This window comes from Rattus norvegicus, chromosome 1, assembly GCF_021556685.1.
Source record: "Rattus norvegicus strain SHRSP/BbbUtx chromosome 1, alternate assembly SHRSP_T2T, whole genome shotgun sequence".
Taxonomy (NCBI): Eukaryota; Metazoa; Chordata; class Mammalia; order Rodentia; family Muridae; genus Rattus; species Rattus norvegicus.
This window is the reverse complement of record NC_141534.1, coordinates 106,002,556-106,021,099: the sequence shown is the minus strand read 5'-3', so window position 1 is coordinate 106,021,099 and position 18,544 is coordinate 106,002,556. Positions and strand designations below refer to the sequence as shown.

The 18,544-nt window shown below is 52.9% G+C and overlaps 2 protein-coding genes, 1 long non-coding RNA gene and 1 pseudogene across 9 annotated transcripts in view; 3 read left to right on the top strand and 1 right to left on the bottom strand.

Moving 5' to 3' along the window:
* Positions 1–7,734, bottom strand: part of Shank1 (SH3 and multiple ankyrin repeat domains 1) — a 49,552-nt gene extending 41,818 nt beyond the window's left edge. For 6 of the 7 annotated variants that reach the window (XM_087593572.1, XM_087593583.1, XM_087593548.1 and 3 more), the window contains exons 1-6: positions 7,217–7,734; positions 4,521–4,818; positions 4,156–4,359; positions 3,673–3,744; positions 1,194–1,302; positions 826–977 (exon numbers count right to left, since the gene is read on the bottom strand). In XM_087593572.1, coding sequence (XP_087449698.1) covers positions 826–977; positions 1,194–1,302; positions 3,673–3,744; positions 4,156–4,359; positions 4,521–4,775 — 792 coding nt within the window. In that variant the 5' untranslated portion in view covers positions 4,776–4,818; positions 7,217–7,734. The remainder of the gene's footprint in view (positions 1–825; positions 978–1,193; positions 1,303–3,672; positions 3,745–4,155; positions 4,360–4,520; positions 4,819–7,216) is intronic. The other variant, NM_031751.4, reaches the window with a different exon arrangement.
* LOC147996796 (uncharacterized) lies at positions 5,949–9,513 on the top strand. The gene is made up of 3 exons (XR_015651381.1): positions 5,949–6,094; positions 8,161–8,390; positions 9,335–9,513. It is a non-coding gene; the product is annotated as an uncharacterized LOC147996796 (long non-coding RNA).
* A 1,391-nt stretch (positions 9,514–10,904) lies between these two features.
* Clec11a (C-type lectin domain containing 11A) lies at positions 10,905–14,046 on the top strand. Its single transcript, NM_001012459.1, is given in 4 exon segments — positions 10,905–11,169; positions 11,314–11,515; positions 11,751–11,942; positions 12,779–14,046. Coding segments are annotated over 4 exon segments (987 nt in total). The 5' UTR covers positions 10,905–11,022; the 3' UTR covers positions 13,225–14,046.
* A 2,442-nt stretch (positions 14,047–16,488) lies between these two features.
* Positions 16,489–17,338, top strand: Rpf1-ps1 (ribosome production factor 1, pseudogene 1; annotated as a pseudogene).
* The last annotated feature ends 1,206 nt before the right edge of the window (positions 17,339–18,544 follow it).

Below are 18,544 nucleotides of genomic sequence, written 5' to 3'. Positions count from 1 at the left end.
TCAGATTCTCTCTCTGTCTCTCTCTGTCTCTCTCTGTCTCTCTCTGTCTCTCTCTGTCTCTCTCTCTGTCTCTCTCTGTCTCTCTCTCTCTCTCTGTGTGTGTGTGTGTGTGTGTGTGTGTGTGTGTGTATGCGCTCAGATCTTGGCTATCAAGACCTTACACTCCTCACCCTCCTTTCTCTACCTCCCCAGTGCTGAGACACCAGGCTTGTGCCTCCACACCCAGTTTTTGGAAGGTGGGCTTTGCATCTTAGGTGCGAGAGGGGTCTGGATTTGTCTGTGAGAGAATGTGTGTGTTGGGAGGTGAAGTGCTGGGCTAGGAAGGATGAAGGGAGGGGCAGATTCAGGATGTGTTTGGAGACGGTCTCCAAGCAGCAGGAACTCATTTTTGTGTTTTAAGACCCTTAAGGGTAGGTACTTAGGGAAGGCAGAGGTAGGGTGTGCATTGGCTGGGCAGAGGGAAGGGACATTCTGAGTGCTCAGGGAGGAAGAGTCAGCGGAGGGGGATTCTACCTGCCTCAGTCACAACCAACTTCTAGACTAAGCTGGAGTATCTGGAAGACCGACAATGGGAATTGTATATTTGTCAGTGCGTGGAAACAGACTTTGTGGTGGGGACAGAGAGGGACTGTTTGGGTGGGAGCAATGAGATAGGATACCATGTAACCTAGGCAGTCTTGAACCCCTGAATGCTGGGATTACAGGTGTCTACAACAGACCTGACTAAAGGGGGATTCTTTTGAGCAGAAAGGAAGAGAGTAGGGTTGGAGAAATAAAAGGGAAAGGAGAAGGGGCCCCAGTGTCTGGGGACTACAGCAGCCTCACCGTGAGTGCCAGGCAGTGCCTAGCACATGCAGCTTTGTGCAGCGCTGTCATGCCATCCCGGGCCCTGAAGTCTATGTGCGCCCCGCCCAGGCACAGCGTCCGAATCACCTCTACTGAGCCTTCAGTCTGGGCCGCCAGGGTCAAAGGTGTCTCTGAAGGGCAAGAGAAGACCTTCAGAGGTGGGCCTTTTGCCTCCACTTCCAGTGCTTTTGGCCTTCACCTTTAGACTCTACCCCTGGCCTTCCAGCTCAGCCCCCAACAACCTTTGGTCTCTCAGTCTCACCTTCTGAGGTTGAGGTGGTGTCCCCAGCCTCTCTACCCAATGCTGCTCCTCATCCCAGTCCTTCATGGCCCATACCCCTTCCTACCTCCTGAATCTGAGTCGTGGTAATTGGGGTCCAGCCCCTTGTCCAGCAGCCTCGCCACCTTGTCAGACGTCCCGAGCTGCACATATTCAAGGAACTTCTTCAACCCCGTCTAAATCATGTATAAAGAAAGACAGGGGTGTCAGGAAGATCAGGGAGACTGAGCGAAGAAAGCCGCAGTCAGAGCCAGCAATATCCAGGGGAAATACACAGCCAAGCCTTTGCAAAGGCAAAAAGGAAGTCTGGTGTGGTGGGGGCACGTCATTCGTCTCAACGCTCGGCATGGAGACAGGAGCATACCTGGGCTCAGAGTCTTTCGAGACTGTGTCTTAAAAGTAATGTCCTAAAGTAGAATGTAGCATGTTCATGTCATGGTTCACATGTGGAGGTCAACAAGCTAAGTAGAAGAGAGGTTTGAATGAAAAAGACCCCCAAAGGCTCACAGGGAATGGCATTACTGGAGTAGGTGTGGCCTTGTTGGAGGAAGTGTGTCCCTGGGGGTGTGAGGTCTCAGTACTCAAGCCAGGCTCAGCGGCTTACTCTCTCTTCCTGATGTCTGATGCAGATCTGGAACTCTCATGTCTGCCTGTGCTATGCTTCTTGCCATGATGAAAAGGGACTAAACCTCTGAAACTGGAGGCCAGCCATTATAAGATTATTTGTTCTTTATAAGAGTTGCCGTGGTCATGGTGTCTCTTCACGGCAATAAAATCTCTAAGAGAAAAGGAAACTATAAACTGTGTTGAAATCCATACTGATGACAGGTATTCTTTTTTTTTTTTTTCTTCTTTTTTTCGGAGCTGGGGACCGAACCCAGGGCCTTGCGCTTGCTAGGCAAGCGCTCTGCCACTGAGCTAAATCCCCAACCCCGATGACAGGTATTCTTAAAGGGATGTATACTTAATGTTACTGTTTTGATACACAATCTACAAGAAAGTAATTAAAACACCATGGTCTGGGGGTGGTGAGATGGCTCAGTGGTAAAGGTACTTGTGGCCAAACCTCCTGCTAACCTGAATTTGATTTTCCAGAACACCCATAGAGAAGGAGAAAACTGAGCTCTAGAAATTATCCTTTGACCTCCGCATGTGAGACATGACATGAGCATTCAACCCTAACCCTGCCACCAGACACATTCAGTGAGAAAGGAATAGACGTAATTTAAAAAAGATATTTATGGGGCTAGAGAGATCTCTTAAACTGTTAAGAGTGCTTACAGAGTTCAGTTCCCAGCACCCACCAATGGCAGGTTAATGCCAGCTTCTGGGCATCTAACAGCTGGGCATGCCAGCTTCTTTGGGTGTCTGCATTCACATGTACATAGCCCCCCCCCCCCATGTACGCATACACGCACGCACACAATTAAAAATAAATGTTAGAAAAAGATGCAGTGGAATTTTTGTGCTGTTTTTGCGGTGTGACTCAGTTCACACCTGTCACATTGTACAAAGGAGCTGTACATGGCCACTGGCTCCCAAAGTGGGTGACACAGGTAGAGAGGAGAAGGCATGGAGTGGGAAAGATCAGGGTGGATGGTGTGGGAGGGAGAAGCGGGGGGGGGGAACAGATTAGGGAATTTCTTTCCATTAAATGTCAAGAATTACTTCCCTCTGGCCAGAGGAGCCTCCTAATTTCCTCCATGCTCCTAGAGGGCCAGGGCAGACACAGGAGAGATATTACCCAAGGTCAGGAGGGAAAGGACCAAACAGAATAAATGTGGCTGAGAAAAAAGGTCAGAGCCTGTGGAGATACAGGCATAGGACTGGGGAACTGTGGATGTCCATGAAATACTACCCAGGTAGGAAATTGGCTGATGCAGGGGAAAAAAAAAAAAGACCCTAAGTGCTCCTGAGCAGAGAAGGCAAGAGTTCAAAGAACAGATTGGAGGGCTAGGAGTAAAGCCTTGTTATGGAAGGATGGAGCCCCAAGTTTGATTCCCCAGAAACCACATAAGAGAGCCAGGGGTGGTTGTGTGCACTTGTAAACCCAGTGCCTGAGAGTTGGCAACACACATTTCTCCAGGGCTTCCTGGTCAGCTAGTCTGACTTGGGTGGTAAGCCAGTAAAAGACTATTAAACATAAGGTGAGGCCAGTGAGACAGCTCACCAGGCAAAGGTACTTGTCACCAAGCCTGAACATGAGTTCCATCCTCAGGATCCCTATGGTGGAAAGAGAATAATGGCTTCCCTAAGTCATCCTCTGACCTCCACATGTGCACGTCCACTCACTCCGGCACCACCAGCACCACCCATACACACACCAGGCACAGATGCCATCTGAGGCAGGTGAGGCCACAGAGGGAAGTGGGAAGGGGTTATGATGGAGACGAATGGGTGTCTCCAAACAGGATGCACCCTCAAAGTTAAATGGGGGACTTGGTGTAGCCGAGGGGTTGGCAGAGGGAATGGTTGCTGGGGAGAGACTGGGAAAGAAGGTGATGAACAGGGCGCTCTGGGCACAGGGGGCAGCAGGGTACTCTCACCTTCGTGTGCAGTTTGGCCAGCTGTTTCTCATCCAGGTTGGTCTGTTTGTAGACTCGGGTCTTGTAGCGGAACTGAGGCCAGGGATAGGATATGCGGGGACACAGACTTATCAGACTCTTGGTTGGGGAGCAATTTCTGACACTGCTCTTATCCTCCCAGAATGAGTTCAGGCTTAGCATGGAAATGGCTGTAGTTCGGGTGACCTTTCCAAGTATACCAGGTCATCAAGGTCTACGGCACTATAGCCCCTACCTTGTAAGTATAAGCATGGACCCCACCACCACCAATTACACGAATGTTCTAGAATGACTGTAGTTGGGATTCCCTCATTTGATGGCATAAGGAGCTTAGGGAGAGGAAGGAACACCATCTGAGGCAACTCAGCTGGCGATTTGGACTCTGGGTAGTCTTGGGGAGCCCACTGTGGGGTTCTTTTGGACTTGGAGTGGATGTGTTTCAGGGCATGACTTCTGTGGCCTCACCTCCAGGTAGGGTACCCCTTTCTCAAAGGACTGAGGGTACTCTCTTAGAAGCCTCTCTTCCTCCAGGAAGTTGGCATCCCGGCCTGAGGTGGCTGGCTGGAACAGTCCATAGTTTAGCACATCCTGTAGACTCTCGCTCAGGGCACAGAGTACTTGCTGTTTGGCTGTCCAGATGGTAGCATCCGGGTTGAAGCGTAGGCATTTCTGGTGGGAGATAGGATGGTCAGGGCTAGGTTGGGTCAAGGATCCAAGGGTCAAGGGTAGGTTGGAAAAGGAGTAAGATTGCAGCTAGATCTGGGATTGAGGGTGGGGAAAGACTTGGCCAATGTGTCTGTCTGTCCGCTGGCAAGTGAGTAGCCACTCACCGTCTGGTGCAAGTCAGGGATGCCAATCCTGAAAACCATCATGCTGAAGTGGGCGTCGTCAGGGACAGACATGGAGCGTCCCTGGAGGCCTCGGGTAGAGGCCAGGTTACCAGGTGCTCCGCTGCCCCGGCCCCGAGTACCCTGGGGGCCTCTTCCTGGTCCGTCTGGGGAGCTGTCCGATTCTGAGCCCCCCTCGGGACACTCGCTGGCACTGTGGCGTTCCTCGTCCTCGCTTGTCGCGGGGCTGTGGGTCATCGTGGGGCCACGGGGCGACGGGGGACAGCAGCATCACAGGCAGCTGGGCAAAGCAAGAGTGACCCTCACTGTAAAGTCACTCAGAGGCCACCAGTTCCACTCAGTAGACAGACACAGGGGCAGCCTGTTCCCTTTGCTCTGGGAGGTGAGGGAAACTAGACATGCCCTCAGCCCTCTGCACAGACAAGTTTGCACCACCTCTGCAGCCTTCTTGGCACCTTTCTCCTCCCTGTCCTTGGCCCTGCTTGCAGCCCCCATCCCCCTGCGCTCCACTTTGTGGCTGACCCAGTGTGTCCTAGAAATCACAGAATCACCGCGGGAGCTAGTGGCCCACTTTGTCAAGCTACAAAAAAAAAAAAAAAAAAAAAATGAAGCTAAAATTAGCTAAGGACAGACAGGTGGACCAATCCACCCCGGCATCCTGCCCTCCTGGCCAGAGCCTGGCCCCTTCACCCCAGGGAGGTGGAGACTGACTTTAATAGTAAAGATGAGATGGAGGTGTAAGTTTTGAGCCTGGGGCAGCAGGAGGTGCCCGAGAGCTGGTGATTTCACTGAAGTGTGGCTGACCACATGTTTAGAGGGCTGCTGTGGGGAATGAGCTGTCCCTGTAGGGGATGGAGGGACACGAGTGGGGGTGGATGAACAGAAAAGAGAAGTTCCCCTGAGCTGTGCCCAAGGGAACGATGAGAGGTTACTGGGGCGTGTGAAGAGGATGTGTGGGTGGATTGGGAGGCTGGCCCTGGCTCTGGCTGGAAGGTCCAGGTGACAAGCTGTGGTGGCCTGGGTGGGTGTGGGCAGTTGCAGGTGACCTGTGGGTGTTTCAGGAATGGCACAGCAGGGTGGGTGGGCTGGCACTGCTTGGTACTGGCGGCTTCACCGAGGAGAACTTGGATTGGGTGGGGTGTCTGGGGAGGAGGCTAAGAAGTGAGCTGCAACAATATGGGGTACCAGGAGATGTGGAGGGTCGTCCCTCTCAAAGTGGCCTACTGAGGGGTGGCACCTTTCCAAATGTGGTCCTCTTCTCTCTTGTTTGCCACCCCCCACTCCCCACTCTAGAACCGGAAAGCAGAATGTCTGGTCTGGTCCCTCCCACCCCACACCAGGCCCGGCTCCTGCACCGTTGCCATGGAGATGGGAAGCAGTGGAGGGTACTGCTGACTTTGGGGGAGTGGGGATGGGCTGGGGAGGGAGGGTTGGGGAAGGAAAGACGAAATGTTTAAGGAAGAGAGTTCCAAGAACTGTAGGCGAGCAGGCGTCTAAACGCGGGCTGAGGAACCCTCCCCCTCGCGGGGACCGAGCTCTGAAGCACCCCATCCCAGGTACCCTGCCTTGTTGCTCAACCCGCTGGGCTTGGGAGGAGACCCGGGCCTCCTGCTCTGTCTGCGGACCGCCCTACACAACCTCCCGCCTGGCAGTGTGACCTCAGCCACTCCCCCTCGGCTGACCCTGGCTGACATCCCTTCTGCAGCTACAGCTCTGCAGGGATGGGGTGGCAGGTGGGATAAAAGGTCAGCAAAGGCCGGGTCCCCCATAGCGCGGGCTCCACTGCCCCAACACCCAGGACAACTCGGGGCCCCTCCCCCTCCGGCCTCGAGGGAGGGAGCGGGCACACTCCGCCGGGGCGGCATGAATCAAAAGCTCGGCGGCTAAGAATAGCTGGCACGCAGCTGGTACCGAGACGGGCTGAGGAATCGGCGAGGGGGGGTGGCGAAGGGGAGAGAGGGGGTGCCCTGAGAGGCTGCGGGGGGACAGGGGACGGCTGGCGTGGCCAGGAGCCGGGCACCGGGAGAATGAATGGAGGTGGAGGAAGGCGGGAGCAGGGAGGTTGGTGAAAGAATAGCCCTGGGTCGGGAGAGGGAGCTGGGACTGGGGGCGGGAGCAGAGGGGGCGCGCCGGCCTGCGGAGAAGGAACCCGAGGCGCGATGGGCACGCGAGGCGCGGGTGGGAAGGAACTATAGACGCCTGGAAGGGGCGCCAGGTCCAGTCGTCGTGGGAGACTCTGGCCCAGACCCTGGGTTAGAGTGGTTGGGGACAAGGGTGACCTAGGGGAGGGGCCCAGGTGTGCTGGGGTGGGCGAGGCGGGGGAGTGGCCGAGCCCGGCTGGAAGGCGGGGACCATGACCCAGTCGTGGCCCCGGAGAGCCTCGGAGACCAGTACGGCTTAGGGGGCGCAGCACGTGGGGGATGGGGCACACCCTCCTAGCAAGGATACGATCTGGGACGGGGCACTCGGGACCGGGTCGCAACCCAATTTGATGTTACCCGTAGGGGCCACGTTACCTTCCACACCCTCACCCCCCAGACACACACCCTAAATGTACACCCAGGCCGGAGCCGGCGCCAGGCCAAGGACATCCGGGGCGCCTCCGCCCTCTCCCGCAACCCCAGTTCTTGCAATTGCACCCTACCCCAGAACCTCCCAGTAGTGCCCCATGCCCTTACCTGCCTGGCGGGGCTGCTGAGTCCCGGTCGGCGGCGCCCGCGGCCCCTCCCCCCTCCCCCCACCCCCCACCCCCCCCGAATACGGGGGACCCTCAGGCCATGCCCCACCGCCCCGGAGGGCGAGCGGGCCCGGGAGGGGGCGGGCGAGGGCCGGGGGGAGGGCGGGGGGGCCGCGGACCTCACCCCCCCCGCGGGCCGGGCCCGGCCATCCGCAGCGCGCCCCCCTTTCTGCCGCGCCCGTGAGCCCCTCCTTGCCCGCCCCGGGGCTGGGGTCCGGCCGGGCTACGGGCGCCGCGGCTCCCTCCTGCTCTGCCTCCTCCTCCTCCTCTGCCAGGGGCCGCCGCGCCGCCGCCTGCTCCTGCTCGGCGCCTCCACTGCCACCCGGCTCGCTCTCTCGCACTCGCTGTCTCTCCCTCACCCGGTCTCTCTCTCTCTCTCTCTCTCTCTCTCTCTCTCTCTCTCTCTCTCTCTTGCTCTCCTCTCTCTCCCTCCCTCCCCTCCCTCCGCCCTCTCCCCTCCCTCCGGGAGCCCGCAGAGAGATATCGCCCCTCCCTGAGCCCCCAAACCTCGCCCATTCTCCCCCCCAAACGCGGCTCCACCCCCTCCCCTCGCCCTCCTCCACCCTTCATCTCCACTGCCCCATCCCCAAACCCAGACTCCACCCCTGCTTACCCCCATGTACCCAAACGAGATCCTGCTCGTCCTAGGGGAGCCCCTCCTCCAAATTGCTCCCCACCCTTTCTACACATGGTGGGGTGCTATTTGTATTTGTAGTGTCTGTATATTCCCAGAATCGACAGATTCTGGTCCTGTACCCCCAAATATGTGTACCTTCACCCCTCCACATACACATACCCTGCCCCCCCACACACACATGCACACAACTTTTCATATAAGCCCACATACATGGAAGTACCTAAGCACATACTCCTTCTTCCAAGCAGGTCCTGCAAACCAAGCATACCCACAGTGCCTGCCCAGTATACCTGACCAGAGGCACACACCCGGCTTCATGCACAATGTCACACCCCTGTGGCACGGCACACTGACAGCACCCTGCAAGATTTACCTACGGCACACTCCAATTGCAGGCTTAGATCTGCCCACCAGAAGCACGGGTAGACAGACGTGTGTGGTGTCCCAGCCAGCTCACCCACTCCACTGTCCATCATAGGTGTGTATGCCTGTTTGACTGTTGTACACCCTGCCCACAGCACCCCCTCCCCCAGTTATCCTTGAGTATATGCTAGGTGCCAGGATCGGGGACTTCTTTGCTGTCAGAGCACACAGAAAGGCTAAGTAATTTGGCCCAGTTCACCCAGTTATAAAGAGGTTGTATCAAGGGTGAAGAACGCAGAGGGTGTCTCCATCTTCTCCCCAGTCCTGCTACGGTCTCTCAAAGAGCATACCTGAAGATGTATGCCCTTATGTATCCTGTATCGCCTCCAATTTCACATACATGGGCATGCAAAGCTAACTGTCTGCAGGTAGTTAGCCCTCTCCTACCCTGTACATTCATAGAGGAAGGCAGATTCATTCAGTTCCTTTCAGTCCTCTTCAACCATGGCTTCCACTTTGTCCAGCAGCGTCCCTAGGGCCACCAGGGAATACCAGCTCCTACAGAGGGTAGTTCTAGGTAGTTTCTGGGTTTGTTTCCAGCTGCGGGCTCTCTGGGATAATCTGAAGTTGGTACCCAGCTCAGAGAGGCCCTCATCTTGAGGCACCCACCCAGGTGCTGAGCAGCTGTGCCCATGGAGAACAGCTGCTGGTGTTGGTACAAGCAGTGAGTGGCCATAAAGCATTCTACAGTTTACAAGGCCTTTCTGCATTGTATGGAGATCTCCAGCTTCTGATGAGAGACCTCTGTGCTACAGATGAGCATCTGGGAGGCTCCAAGGGAGTCAGTTGGCTGCCCAAGGTCACTCTGCCCTCTGTGTACTAGACTTCCTTGAAAACTGGTGTGTTCCTTTACAAGGCCCCTCATGGGGCTCTCGGCAGCTGAGGGCAGATGTGAGGTACCTGCTTGGGGCCAGAGGCCTTGGCTACATGATGCCACACCCGTGACCTCCATAAGGCTGCCATGTCTTCTCTCTGAGCTTCTTTGCTTTGTCCTTGCAGAGCCTGGGTCCCCAGATCTCTGGTACATGAATTGGCAGGACCTGCCAGGCTAAAGCTAGAACAGCTCTGCAGGACTCATGAGCCTGGCATGGCATGGGTATGGCCTGGCGTTGGGACCTTCCCCTGCCTTCAGCACCTGGCAGACACCGTGAGAACTCCGGGGCAACCTAAACACAAAGGTCTGATTTTAAGGCCTTTTACCAAGTTATTTTAACATTGGTCTTATTCATCAGCTTAACTGAGCACCTACTGGGTGCTAGGAAGCCCTGCTTTGATTTGGGGATTCAGAAACAGCCCCAAATCCATGCCTTGGCTTGTAAGAGACAGAGGTAAATAAACAAGACCATACTGGTTGAATCATACCTAGAAGAAAAGGGGGCATTTTGAGAAAGCATCTCATGGTGGCCAGAGCTGAGGTTTCAGCAATGAGAAAGAGCTGAGGGAAGAGTCTTCAGAGGGAGGAACAGGCTAGGAAGGACACAGCAAAGATGAAGGGTGAGGGGAGATGGGGTGAGATTGCAGAAAAATGGTTTTCTCTCAGGCCCCAGCAGGCTGTACTGAGGACCGAGGCCGGGGTTTGGCTTCTCTCCTGCTTCTGATGGGAAGGTGAGGAGGCAGGGGCGTGGGGAGTAATGTGATCTGATTTATGGTTTGGAAGGATTGCTCTGGCTGCGGCAGGCAAGCAGCCCAGATTGGAGGGGCTTTGTAGAAGGAGGGAGAGCAAGGGGAGGCCACTGCAGTGGTCCAGGCTGGGATGAGGCAGCTTGCAGAGGGTTCTCTGCTCACAGCCCAGTGCTTGGTTAGTACACATCCTGGAGATACCTGCTCTGACTGTCAACCCCTTCTCCTCCCTTGATGGGGGAGCCACTGGGCCCACTCCCATCCTCTCCCACCCTCTCCCACCCCAGCATCAGCCTGCTCAGGGCCTGGCCTGCAGGAGAATCTTGGAGTTACACCTTTCAAGCTGCACACATGCATACTGTTCACACATATCCCCACACGCAGGCACACACAAGGGCTGCTAAGGCTAGGATAGGCCATCTGGGTGGGGGTTGGGAGAGCCCCCCCCAGAGTCTGAGAATGGTAGAAAAATTCCCTTCATTAGGCTGTGTGGTCACTGGTGACCACAGGATAATGACAACCTTTGCATACTCTGCAGTGTGCCCCCTCCTCGGGAATGGCCACGACAGAGAGAAGTGAACAGTCAAAAGCCAGGCATCCTGTCATAGGCTGCTTTTGTTCTGAGAAGGTTCCTGGACCAAGGCCGAGGGCCACCTGTACCAAGGATGCCCTGGAGAACTTTCTTCATCTTCCCTTTATCCATCTGAGTGCTTGTACTTGCAAAAGGGAGGAAAGAAGGCAGAAGCAGAGGTCTGGAAAGTGGCAAGGGGTGGGTGTGGGGAGACCCAAGGCGGGATCCGGCTTTGGAACGTTGGAGGTTTCCGGCCACAGAGGCAGAGCCTCCTGGAAGCCAAGAGGGGCGGGGAGATACACGAAGAGAAGCTGAGGAGACCAAAAATTGAGACAGAGCAGATCAGGACGGGAGGCAGAAGAGAAAGCCTGGCAGAGAGAAGGTTCAAGGGGCTAGTGATCTGCCCACCAGACTGGGACACTTGCTAGTTCTATACCCCAACCCTACCCCAGGCTTTCTGATCTCTACTAGTCTGGGCGCTGGGAAGTCCAGCTGGATGCAGGCAGCCTGGCTCTTGGGGGCCCTACTGGTCCCTCACCTTTTGAGTTTTGGCCATGGAGCCCGAGGTCATGGGAAGGAATGGGAAGGAGTCTGGGGAGGTGCCCTGGAGGAGGAGCGAGATCGGGAGTCACTGATGTTGAAGGTGAGTGTTGGAGGGGCACTGTGGGCTCAGGATGAAGTGTTCAGATGGGCAAAGAAAAGTAATGGGGCTTAGATGGGACAGTGGGTTCAGAAAAGAGCCGAGAGGGTAGGTGGGAAGGAGGCTGACATGCATTCTCTGCCCCAGAATCTCCAGGAGGCCCTAGGGCTGCCCACTGGGGTGGGAAATAAGGATAATCTTGCTGAAAACTCTGAAGGCAAAGAGGTCTGGGAGGCCACGGAGACTCAAGGGGAAGAAGAGGAAGAGGAAACCACCACAACACCTTCTTCTAGCCCCACTCCTTTCCCCAGCCCTTCTCCTACATCAGAGGACACAGTCACTTACATCCGTGAGTATCCAGAAGCCAGGGTGGCTTCTCTGTCAATCACTGACCCAACTAGAGGCCAGACACATCAGGGGGCCCCAAGGTCTCAAGACCTCAAACGACTGAACCTCATCGACATGGTTCACACATCCCACAGATCGCCTCATCCATCCCACTCTTGGGAGTCTGAGGGCCATGCCCTCCCATATCCCTAGAGCCCTTGATTGTGCCTCCAGTTGCGAATTCTGTCTTTTAACAGTGGGCCGCTTGGCCAGCCTCGATGCAGGCCTACACCAATTGCACATCCGTCTGCATGTTTTGGACACCCGTGTGGTTGAGCTGACCCAGGGGCTGCGGCGGCTGCGGGATGCCGCGAGTGACACCCGCGACTCAGTGCAAGCTCTGAAGGAGGTACAGGTCCGTTCTGAGCAGGAGCACGGCCGCTTGGAGGGTGAGTCTCAGTGGCACCAAGAGGGTCTAAGTGGGAGAAAGGGAACCAGGGTGGTCTGAAGACCTGGGGACCACAGGTATCAAGATACCAGAGGGTCCACACACAATTGGGTTGTGTTGGCATATCTAGAGCTAGATTGTGAGGTGGATGAGACATTCCTTGCTCCAACCTGTGCCACACCCTGAAAGCCCCACCCACAGTCTGGCACCGCCTACGCCCTGGTCACGCCCCCCGAAGGCCCTTGCTCCACCTCATTTAGACACTACTGCTCTAACAAGGCTCCCCGTGGCCCCACCCTTTTCAACCCACAAAAAGCATTGGCTCTGCCCCTAACAGCCTGGCCAGGCCTTACTGGTCACTTAAGTTCTAATCCCTCCTACTATCCACGCCCTCTCTGTCCTCAGCGCTTTGGCTCCTCCTGATGGTTTTCGACCCCAGGAGAGCTGGTCTCCTTTTAACCACGCCTCCAAGTACTTCTGTCTTCGCTTCACTGGTCACAGAGGTTCCAACTTTGCCTCCGCCCTTTTTCAGCCCCCAATGCTATAACAACGCCCCCTGCAGTCCTGACTCGGCTTCATTGGTCTCCCGGCCTCAGCACTTTGGCTCCGCCCCCAGTAAGCCTGCCTCCACCTCATTGGTCATCCTTCAAATAACTCCTTCACCTGGCCCCGCCCTCTATCTTTGGCAAGGCTCGACTACTCAGGCTCCTCCCTCTACCTACCGGCCCCGCCCTCTCCCGCCTACTTGGTTCCACCTCATTGATCACCTAAAGGCCTAGCTTTGGCCTCGCCCCCTCCTACCCGCAACGTTCTGACTCCGCCTCACTCTACACACAGGCTGCCTGAAGGGCCTGCGCCTAGGCCACAAATGCTTCCTGCTCTCGCGAGACTTCGAGACACAGGCGGCGGCGCAAGCGCGGTGTAAGGCGCGAGGTGGGAGTTTAGCGCAGCCTGCGGACCGCCAGCAAATGGATGCTCTAAGCCGGTACTTACGAGCTGCTCTTGCCCCCTACAACTGGCCAGTGTGGCTGGGAGTGCACGACCGGCGCTCGGAGGGGCTCTACCTTTTCGAGAACGGCCAGCGCGTGTCATTCTTCGCCTGGCACCGCGCACTCAGCCCGGAGTCCGGCGCCCAGCCTAGTGCGGCATCCCATCCACTTAGCCCGGATCAGCCCAATGGCGGCATCCTGGAGAACTGCGTGGCCCAGGCCTCAGACGACGGCTCCTGGTGGGACCATGACTGTGAGCGGCGCCTCTACTTCGTCTGCGAGTTCCCTTTCTAGAGAGCAGGTCTCTGCCGCGGAGCTCTAGCGCACATTCTGCACCGTACACCGCGCACCCTACTGTTAGGGGTCTGGGGTCGCTCAGAGATTAAGCAAGACCATGGATACATTTTAATAAGAAGAGGCTTTTAATTTTAGATACTGGCACCCAGACTGATTGGGGCCAAGGTCTACACCTGAGATCGCTTCCAAGATGCAAGCCCTAGCTATTATCAGCCCAGAGCTTATAAAGGCAAATCCCACAAGATTGCATGTAGCCTGATGACATGGAGGCAGGGGCTTAAATTTTAACATATATGTCTTGTAGTTGTCCTAGTCATCCTTTGAGCAGAGGAAGCAAGATTGATTACAAAAGCAGAGATAGCAGTTAGTCGTACAACTAAATTTGCTAGAACAGCAAATTTTACAAGACCAATCAATTTCAAAATAGTCTTCAATATCTGGGAGAAAGGGGAAGTGGACTGCTAGTGTACAGCCTGCACAAGCTAGGAGCTTTCGTCTTAGAGCCATATTTGCTTTGGTCTCTCAAGCGTAGTGAGTCTAAACTTCTAAATGTAATGTTGAATACCTACGGTGTACATTCTGCACCCTGTACCCTACACTGCGCCCTACATCCCACTCTGTACACCTTTCATTCTACAACCTACATAGTGCAACCTGCACCTTGAACCCTCCTTGGGCCAGAAGTGCCACCAATCCTGGCTGGTCCCCCACCCCCACCCTGAGAGATAGCCTGTACAACTTCTCCATGTCCCCCCACCTGTCTTTGAAACTTCAAGGTCCCAACTAGGCCCGGTGCCAATAAATCCTTTTAAAATATAATTTGAGGGGCCGTGGGGTCAATTGACCTTTATCTTGCCTGGGGGAGGGGGGGAGTTAGGAAGTACCAGAACCTGACTTTGGGTAATTGTGTTTTTAAAATACAGAATGTCAGAGAGCACATGTGCATAGGAACATGCGGTTGTGCACACTTGTGCACAGATGCCTGGCGTATTCATGCACCTATATAGGTGCCAACATCCCTAGCCTGCTTCCTCAGGGGGCCTTTAGGACCTGAGCCCTGTCATCATTTCAGACATGGGCCTTGGCCCTGAGCAGAGGCCAAGGAAGCATGAAGGTGCGTTCTAGGTCTTGTTTTCTCAGACCTGTTTTCCCGTTGGGGGAGGCAGGAGGGGGCCGCAGTAATACTCCATCAAGCCCATTCCAGAGAGGAGAGACACCCACCACACTCAGAACCTCCCAAGTATGTGAGGACTTTCCTTATGGGAACCCTGAGGTTCCCTCAGTTATTTCCTGCCTGAGAAGACAAGTCAGTCTTCCATCTCTGAGCCCAGGTCTCCTAGTCTGATAGCTGGGGCAGCCTCTCCCATTTTGCATGTCTCTTTGGTGCAGCCTTGTAACCTGAACATCAGAAATGTGGAAGTGGCTGAACATGTACCACCAACCATCCCTGCCCAGACCTTACCACTTCATGCTTTATCTTCTGATAGGATTACTCCTAACCCTGGGCCAGCCTGACTCTCAGCACTGCATGTAGGTGACAGTGTTGTGTGACTTTTTATGGGCTGATGTGATTAGAGGTCTGTTCACACCAGATAGGGCACCAAAGACAGTCTGAAGAAATGATCACACCCAAATCTAGCTGCATCCCTGGAAGACCCTCATCCCATGTCCCCATGTTACAATCTGCAGGCTGCTTTAGCTCTAGTGAAGCGGCTCCCTTCTCTTTGTAATTGTTTACTGATGGATGACCTGGGGGTAGGGGTTGTGAATTTGTAACTTTGAACTTTCTGCTTTCTTATGACCCTCCCTCCTTCCTCCAGGGAGGAATTAAAAAAAAATGATGTGTTTGCCTGCATGTGTGTGTATTCAACATGTGTGTGTCTAGTGCCCAAGGAGGTCAGGGGAGGGCAGATACCATAGAACTTGAGTTACAGATAACTGTGAATCACCATGCAGACGCTGGGGATCATTCTGCGTCCTCTGTAAGAGCAATGAGTGATCTTCAGTACTGAGCTGACTCTCCACCCCCCCATGAAGCAATATTATAGTCAGAAGGAAATAGTCACACAGCAGAGAGGGTTCTCTTGTGTGAGGATTAGCTTCGCAACATGGGTAGTAGTTGTATCATTGCCAGAATAAGACACCACATAGAAACTCCTTGAGGGAGGAGGGGTTTTGGTTCACTATGGTAGGGAAGGCATGGTGGTGGGAGCAGCCTAAACCAGGCAAACCTCGATAACAAGGTGCTGGCTTTCATACCTGGGAAGCTTGGTGAATAGCTTAGACCAGAAGTGGCATTGTGTGGTCCTCCTCAAAAGCCAGCTCTGGTGACCCACCTCCACCAAGCATGCCTCCTTTCTTGAAAATTCGAGAACCCTCAGAAAAGACACACCACCGAGGGCCTGAATGTTCATACACATGAGCCTGCAGGGTATGGGGGCATAATTCATGGCCACATTCTAAGGAGCCTAAAGAAGACATCATCATGAGCCTGGGAATGGGTATGTGATCCTGACTGTCCTTGTGTTTTCTGCTGGTGTCCCTCTCCCAGCCATGGCCCCTTAAATGTCACCTTTGGAAACACTGTTGAATGGAGGATCTATGCCAGTTATCTCCAGAAGAGACTCATTCTCAGTCCTAGGGCTCCAGAAAAGTACAAAATAACAGGAGTCAGTTGGGCCTGGTGGTACACACCCTTAATTTCAGAACAGCAGAGGCAGAGACAGGAGCATCTCAGTGATTTCAAGGCCAGCCTGGTCTACAAATGGAGTTCCAGGGCTACACAGAGACCCGGTCTCAACAAACAAACAAACAAAAAATAAATAAATAAATTAATTAAAAATGTATTTTAAAAGCTGTTTTCTTAAGCGGTTTCTATGAGTGGCAACACTTTTCAGGACTCAGGTCATTAGTTCTGATGGCATAGTCCCATGTGATCAACTTGACATACTTTAGAGTCCCCTGGGAAGAGCATCTTAATGAGGGGGCTGCAGAGATAGCTTAATGGTTAAGAGCACTCGTTGCTCTTGCAGAGGATCAAAGTTCAATTCCAAGCATCTGCCTGGTGGCTCACAGCCATCTGCAACACCAGCTCTAGGGAATCCAATAGGCACGTGTGCAGTGCACATATCTGCAGACAAAATATTCCTATACATAAAATAAAGTGAATAGAAACAACATGGCAAATGCCAGGGAGAAGAGGTGGTGGCAGCAGCTACAAGTGAGGCTTGAAGGAGAAAACCACTGCTGAAGAGCCTCAAGGGGCCACGTTCTCAAGTAATGCGGCTGCAGACGGCAGGCTGCCTTCCTTCTGGGCTTCACGATAACCGCGGAGACACTTGATGTTCACGTGGTGGGAACAGCAGAAGAAAAAGTTGACAGCTAAGAAAAAACTTTTAAAAAGGGAGACAGAGGAGCTCTTGGTGATAAGGCTCCACGAAAGCCTGTCCCCAAGACCACTGGCAAATCTACGAAGAAACCAGTAGACTCTAATGGCAAAGAGGTGGCTTATGATGAATTTGTTTCTTCAACAGACCTCTCCTAAGATTCTCATCGCAAGGTCAGATAGACCTCATGGGAGAACAGTCCGACTCTGTGAGCAGTTCTCGACACTTACAACCACTCTGAAAAAATCAACCCACACTCCATTGTAAGAGATTTCACAAACCTGATTGCTATTAATGGAGATCATAAAACCCCAAATAAACTTATTTTGAGTCACTTGCTGAATGGTCCAACTACTCATTTAAAATAAGTAGTATTTGTCTTCGTAAAGAAACTAAGGAATGAGGCCAAGACAAGTCTGAATAACTTTACAGCGCAGCGAGGTCATTCCATAGATAGATGTGTGGTTGCTTCTCTCTTTCCCTGTAATCCTCACTTTATTGGAAGGCAGGTTGCCACATTCCACAGTCAGTGGGATTACATCATGAGGTTTCACAGACACATATTCAAGAGTGAAAAGAAAGTGGGAATTCAGGGATCGGGACTAGGTTTAACCTTAAAATTATGATCTCTTCAGAAGAGAGCCTTTGATTCTAAAAATGGAGAGTGTGAATGGGTCCATAAACCATGGGAAATGAACACAAGCCAAAGAAAATTCCATTTATAAAGTACTGGGGGAGAAGTATTGAATTTTGCTGGACAGGCCTGTTTTGAAAAACTTGGTAATTTAACAGAACACCCTTTTCAAAATGTAATTAATTAATTTTATAAATCTTATAGTTGAATAAATGACCCAAGTGCTATGAGTTTCCGCTCCATGTAGTAAATAAAAATAAACATAATTTGGTTAAGGGGTCTAAAAGGCTGAAAATTTGCTGCCATTTTGGATTAGTTGTAGATATATTCATTGGGATGAAGATTCAAACTAACATTCTAGTTTGGACTCCCAAAGAACTTGCAGTATTGCTGGTAAGCTAGTGCATAGCCTTGATTGAATAAACCAGTCTTGGAAGCCAGGTTATCAGGACTTGAAACAAAATAACAAGTCACTGAAGTTAACCTTTCTTCCTGGTTTGCTTTCACCTTTCTACCTAATTACCCTCTACTGTGCTACTTCATTTCGGCACTGTCTTGAGTTCCTAAGTTCTTGATTCTTCTGATGGAACGCTTTATTTCCAGCCTGAAGCAGTTGTCTCCTTTGGTACAACTAACTGCTAATACCACTATGAAGGATTTAATTTGGAATCTAATGTCTGGGTGAGCCTAAAGGGCAATGTCAAATGGTCTGTATCTCTTTCTGCCTATTTATGTATGTATGTATGTATGTATGTATGTATGTATGTATGTATTTATTTATTTTTGGTTTTCTTGAGACAGAATTTTCTCTGTGTAACAGAGCCCTGTCTGTCCTGGACTCACAGCCTCTGCCTCCCATGAGCTGGGATTAAAGGCATGCACCACCACACCTGACTCTGCCTTACTTACTAAACAGGGTCTTTCATTAAAACTGGAGCTCACCTTTTTAACCCATGCTGGTGGCCACAACACCATCTCCCTCACACACAGCTATGCACAGTTATGACAGGGATCTGAATTCAGATCACAAGTGCATAGCAAGTACTCTTATCCACCGAGCCATCTTCCCACACTTAGTTGGACTATCTGAAGATGTTCCTGTAACTAACTGAAGGATAGAACCTGGACGTTTCTCAATCTTTGAACAAAGATTTGCAATTGTTCTGTAAGTTCCTAGAAGCCTTGCCAATATAAGGCATTGAGTCTGGAAAGCTGATGTTGAAAAGGTTAATATTCAACACATTTCTTACCTATAACAAGGCCAAAAATTTGTATGCTGTTTTCTTGTATGCTACAG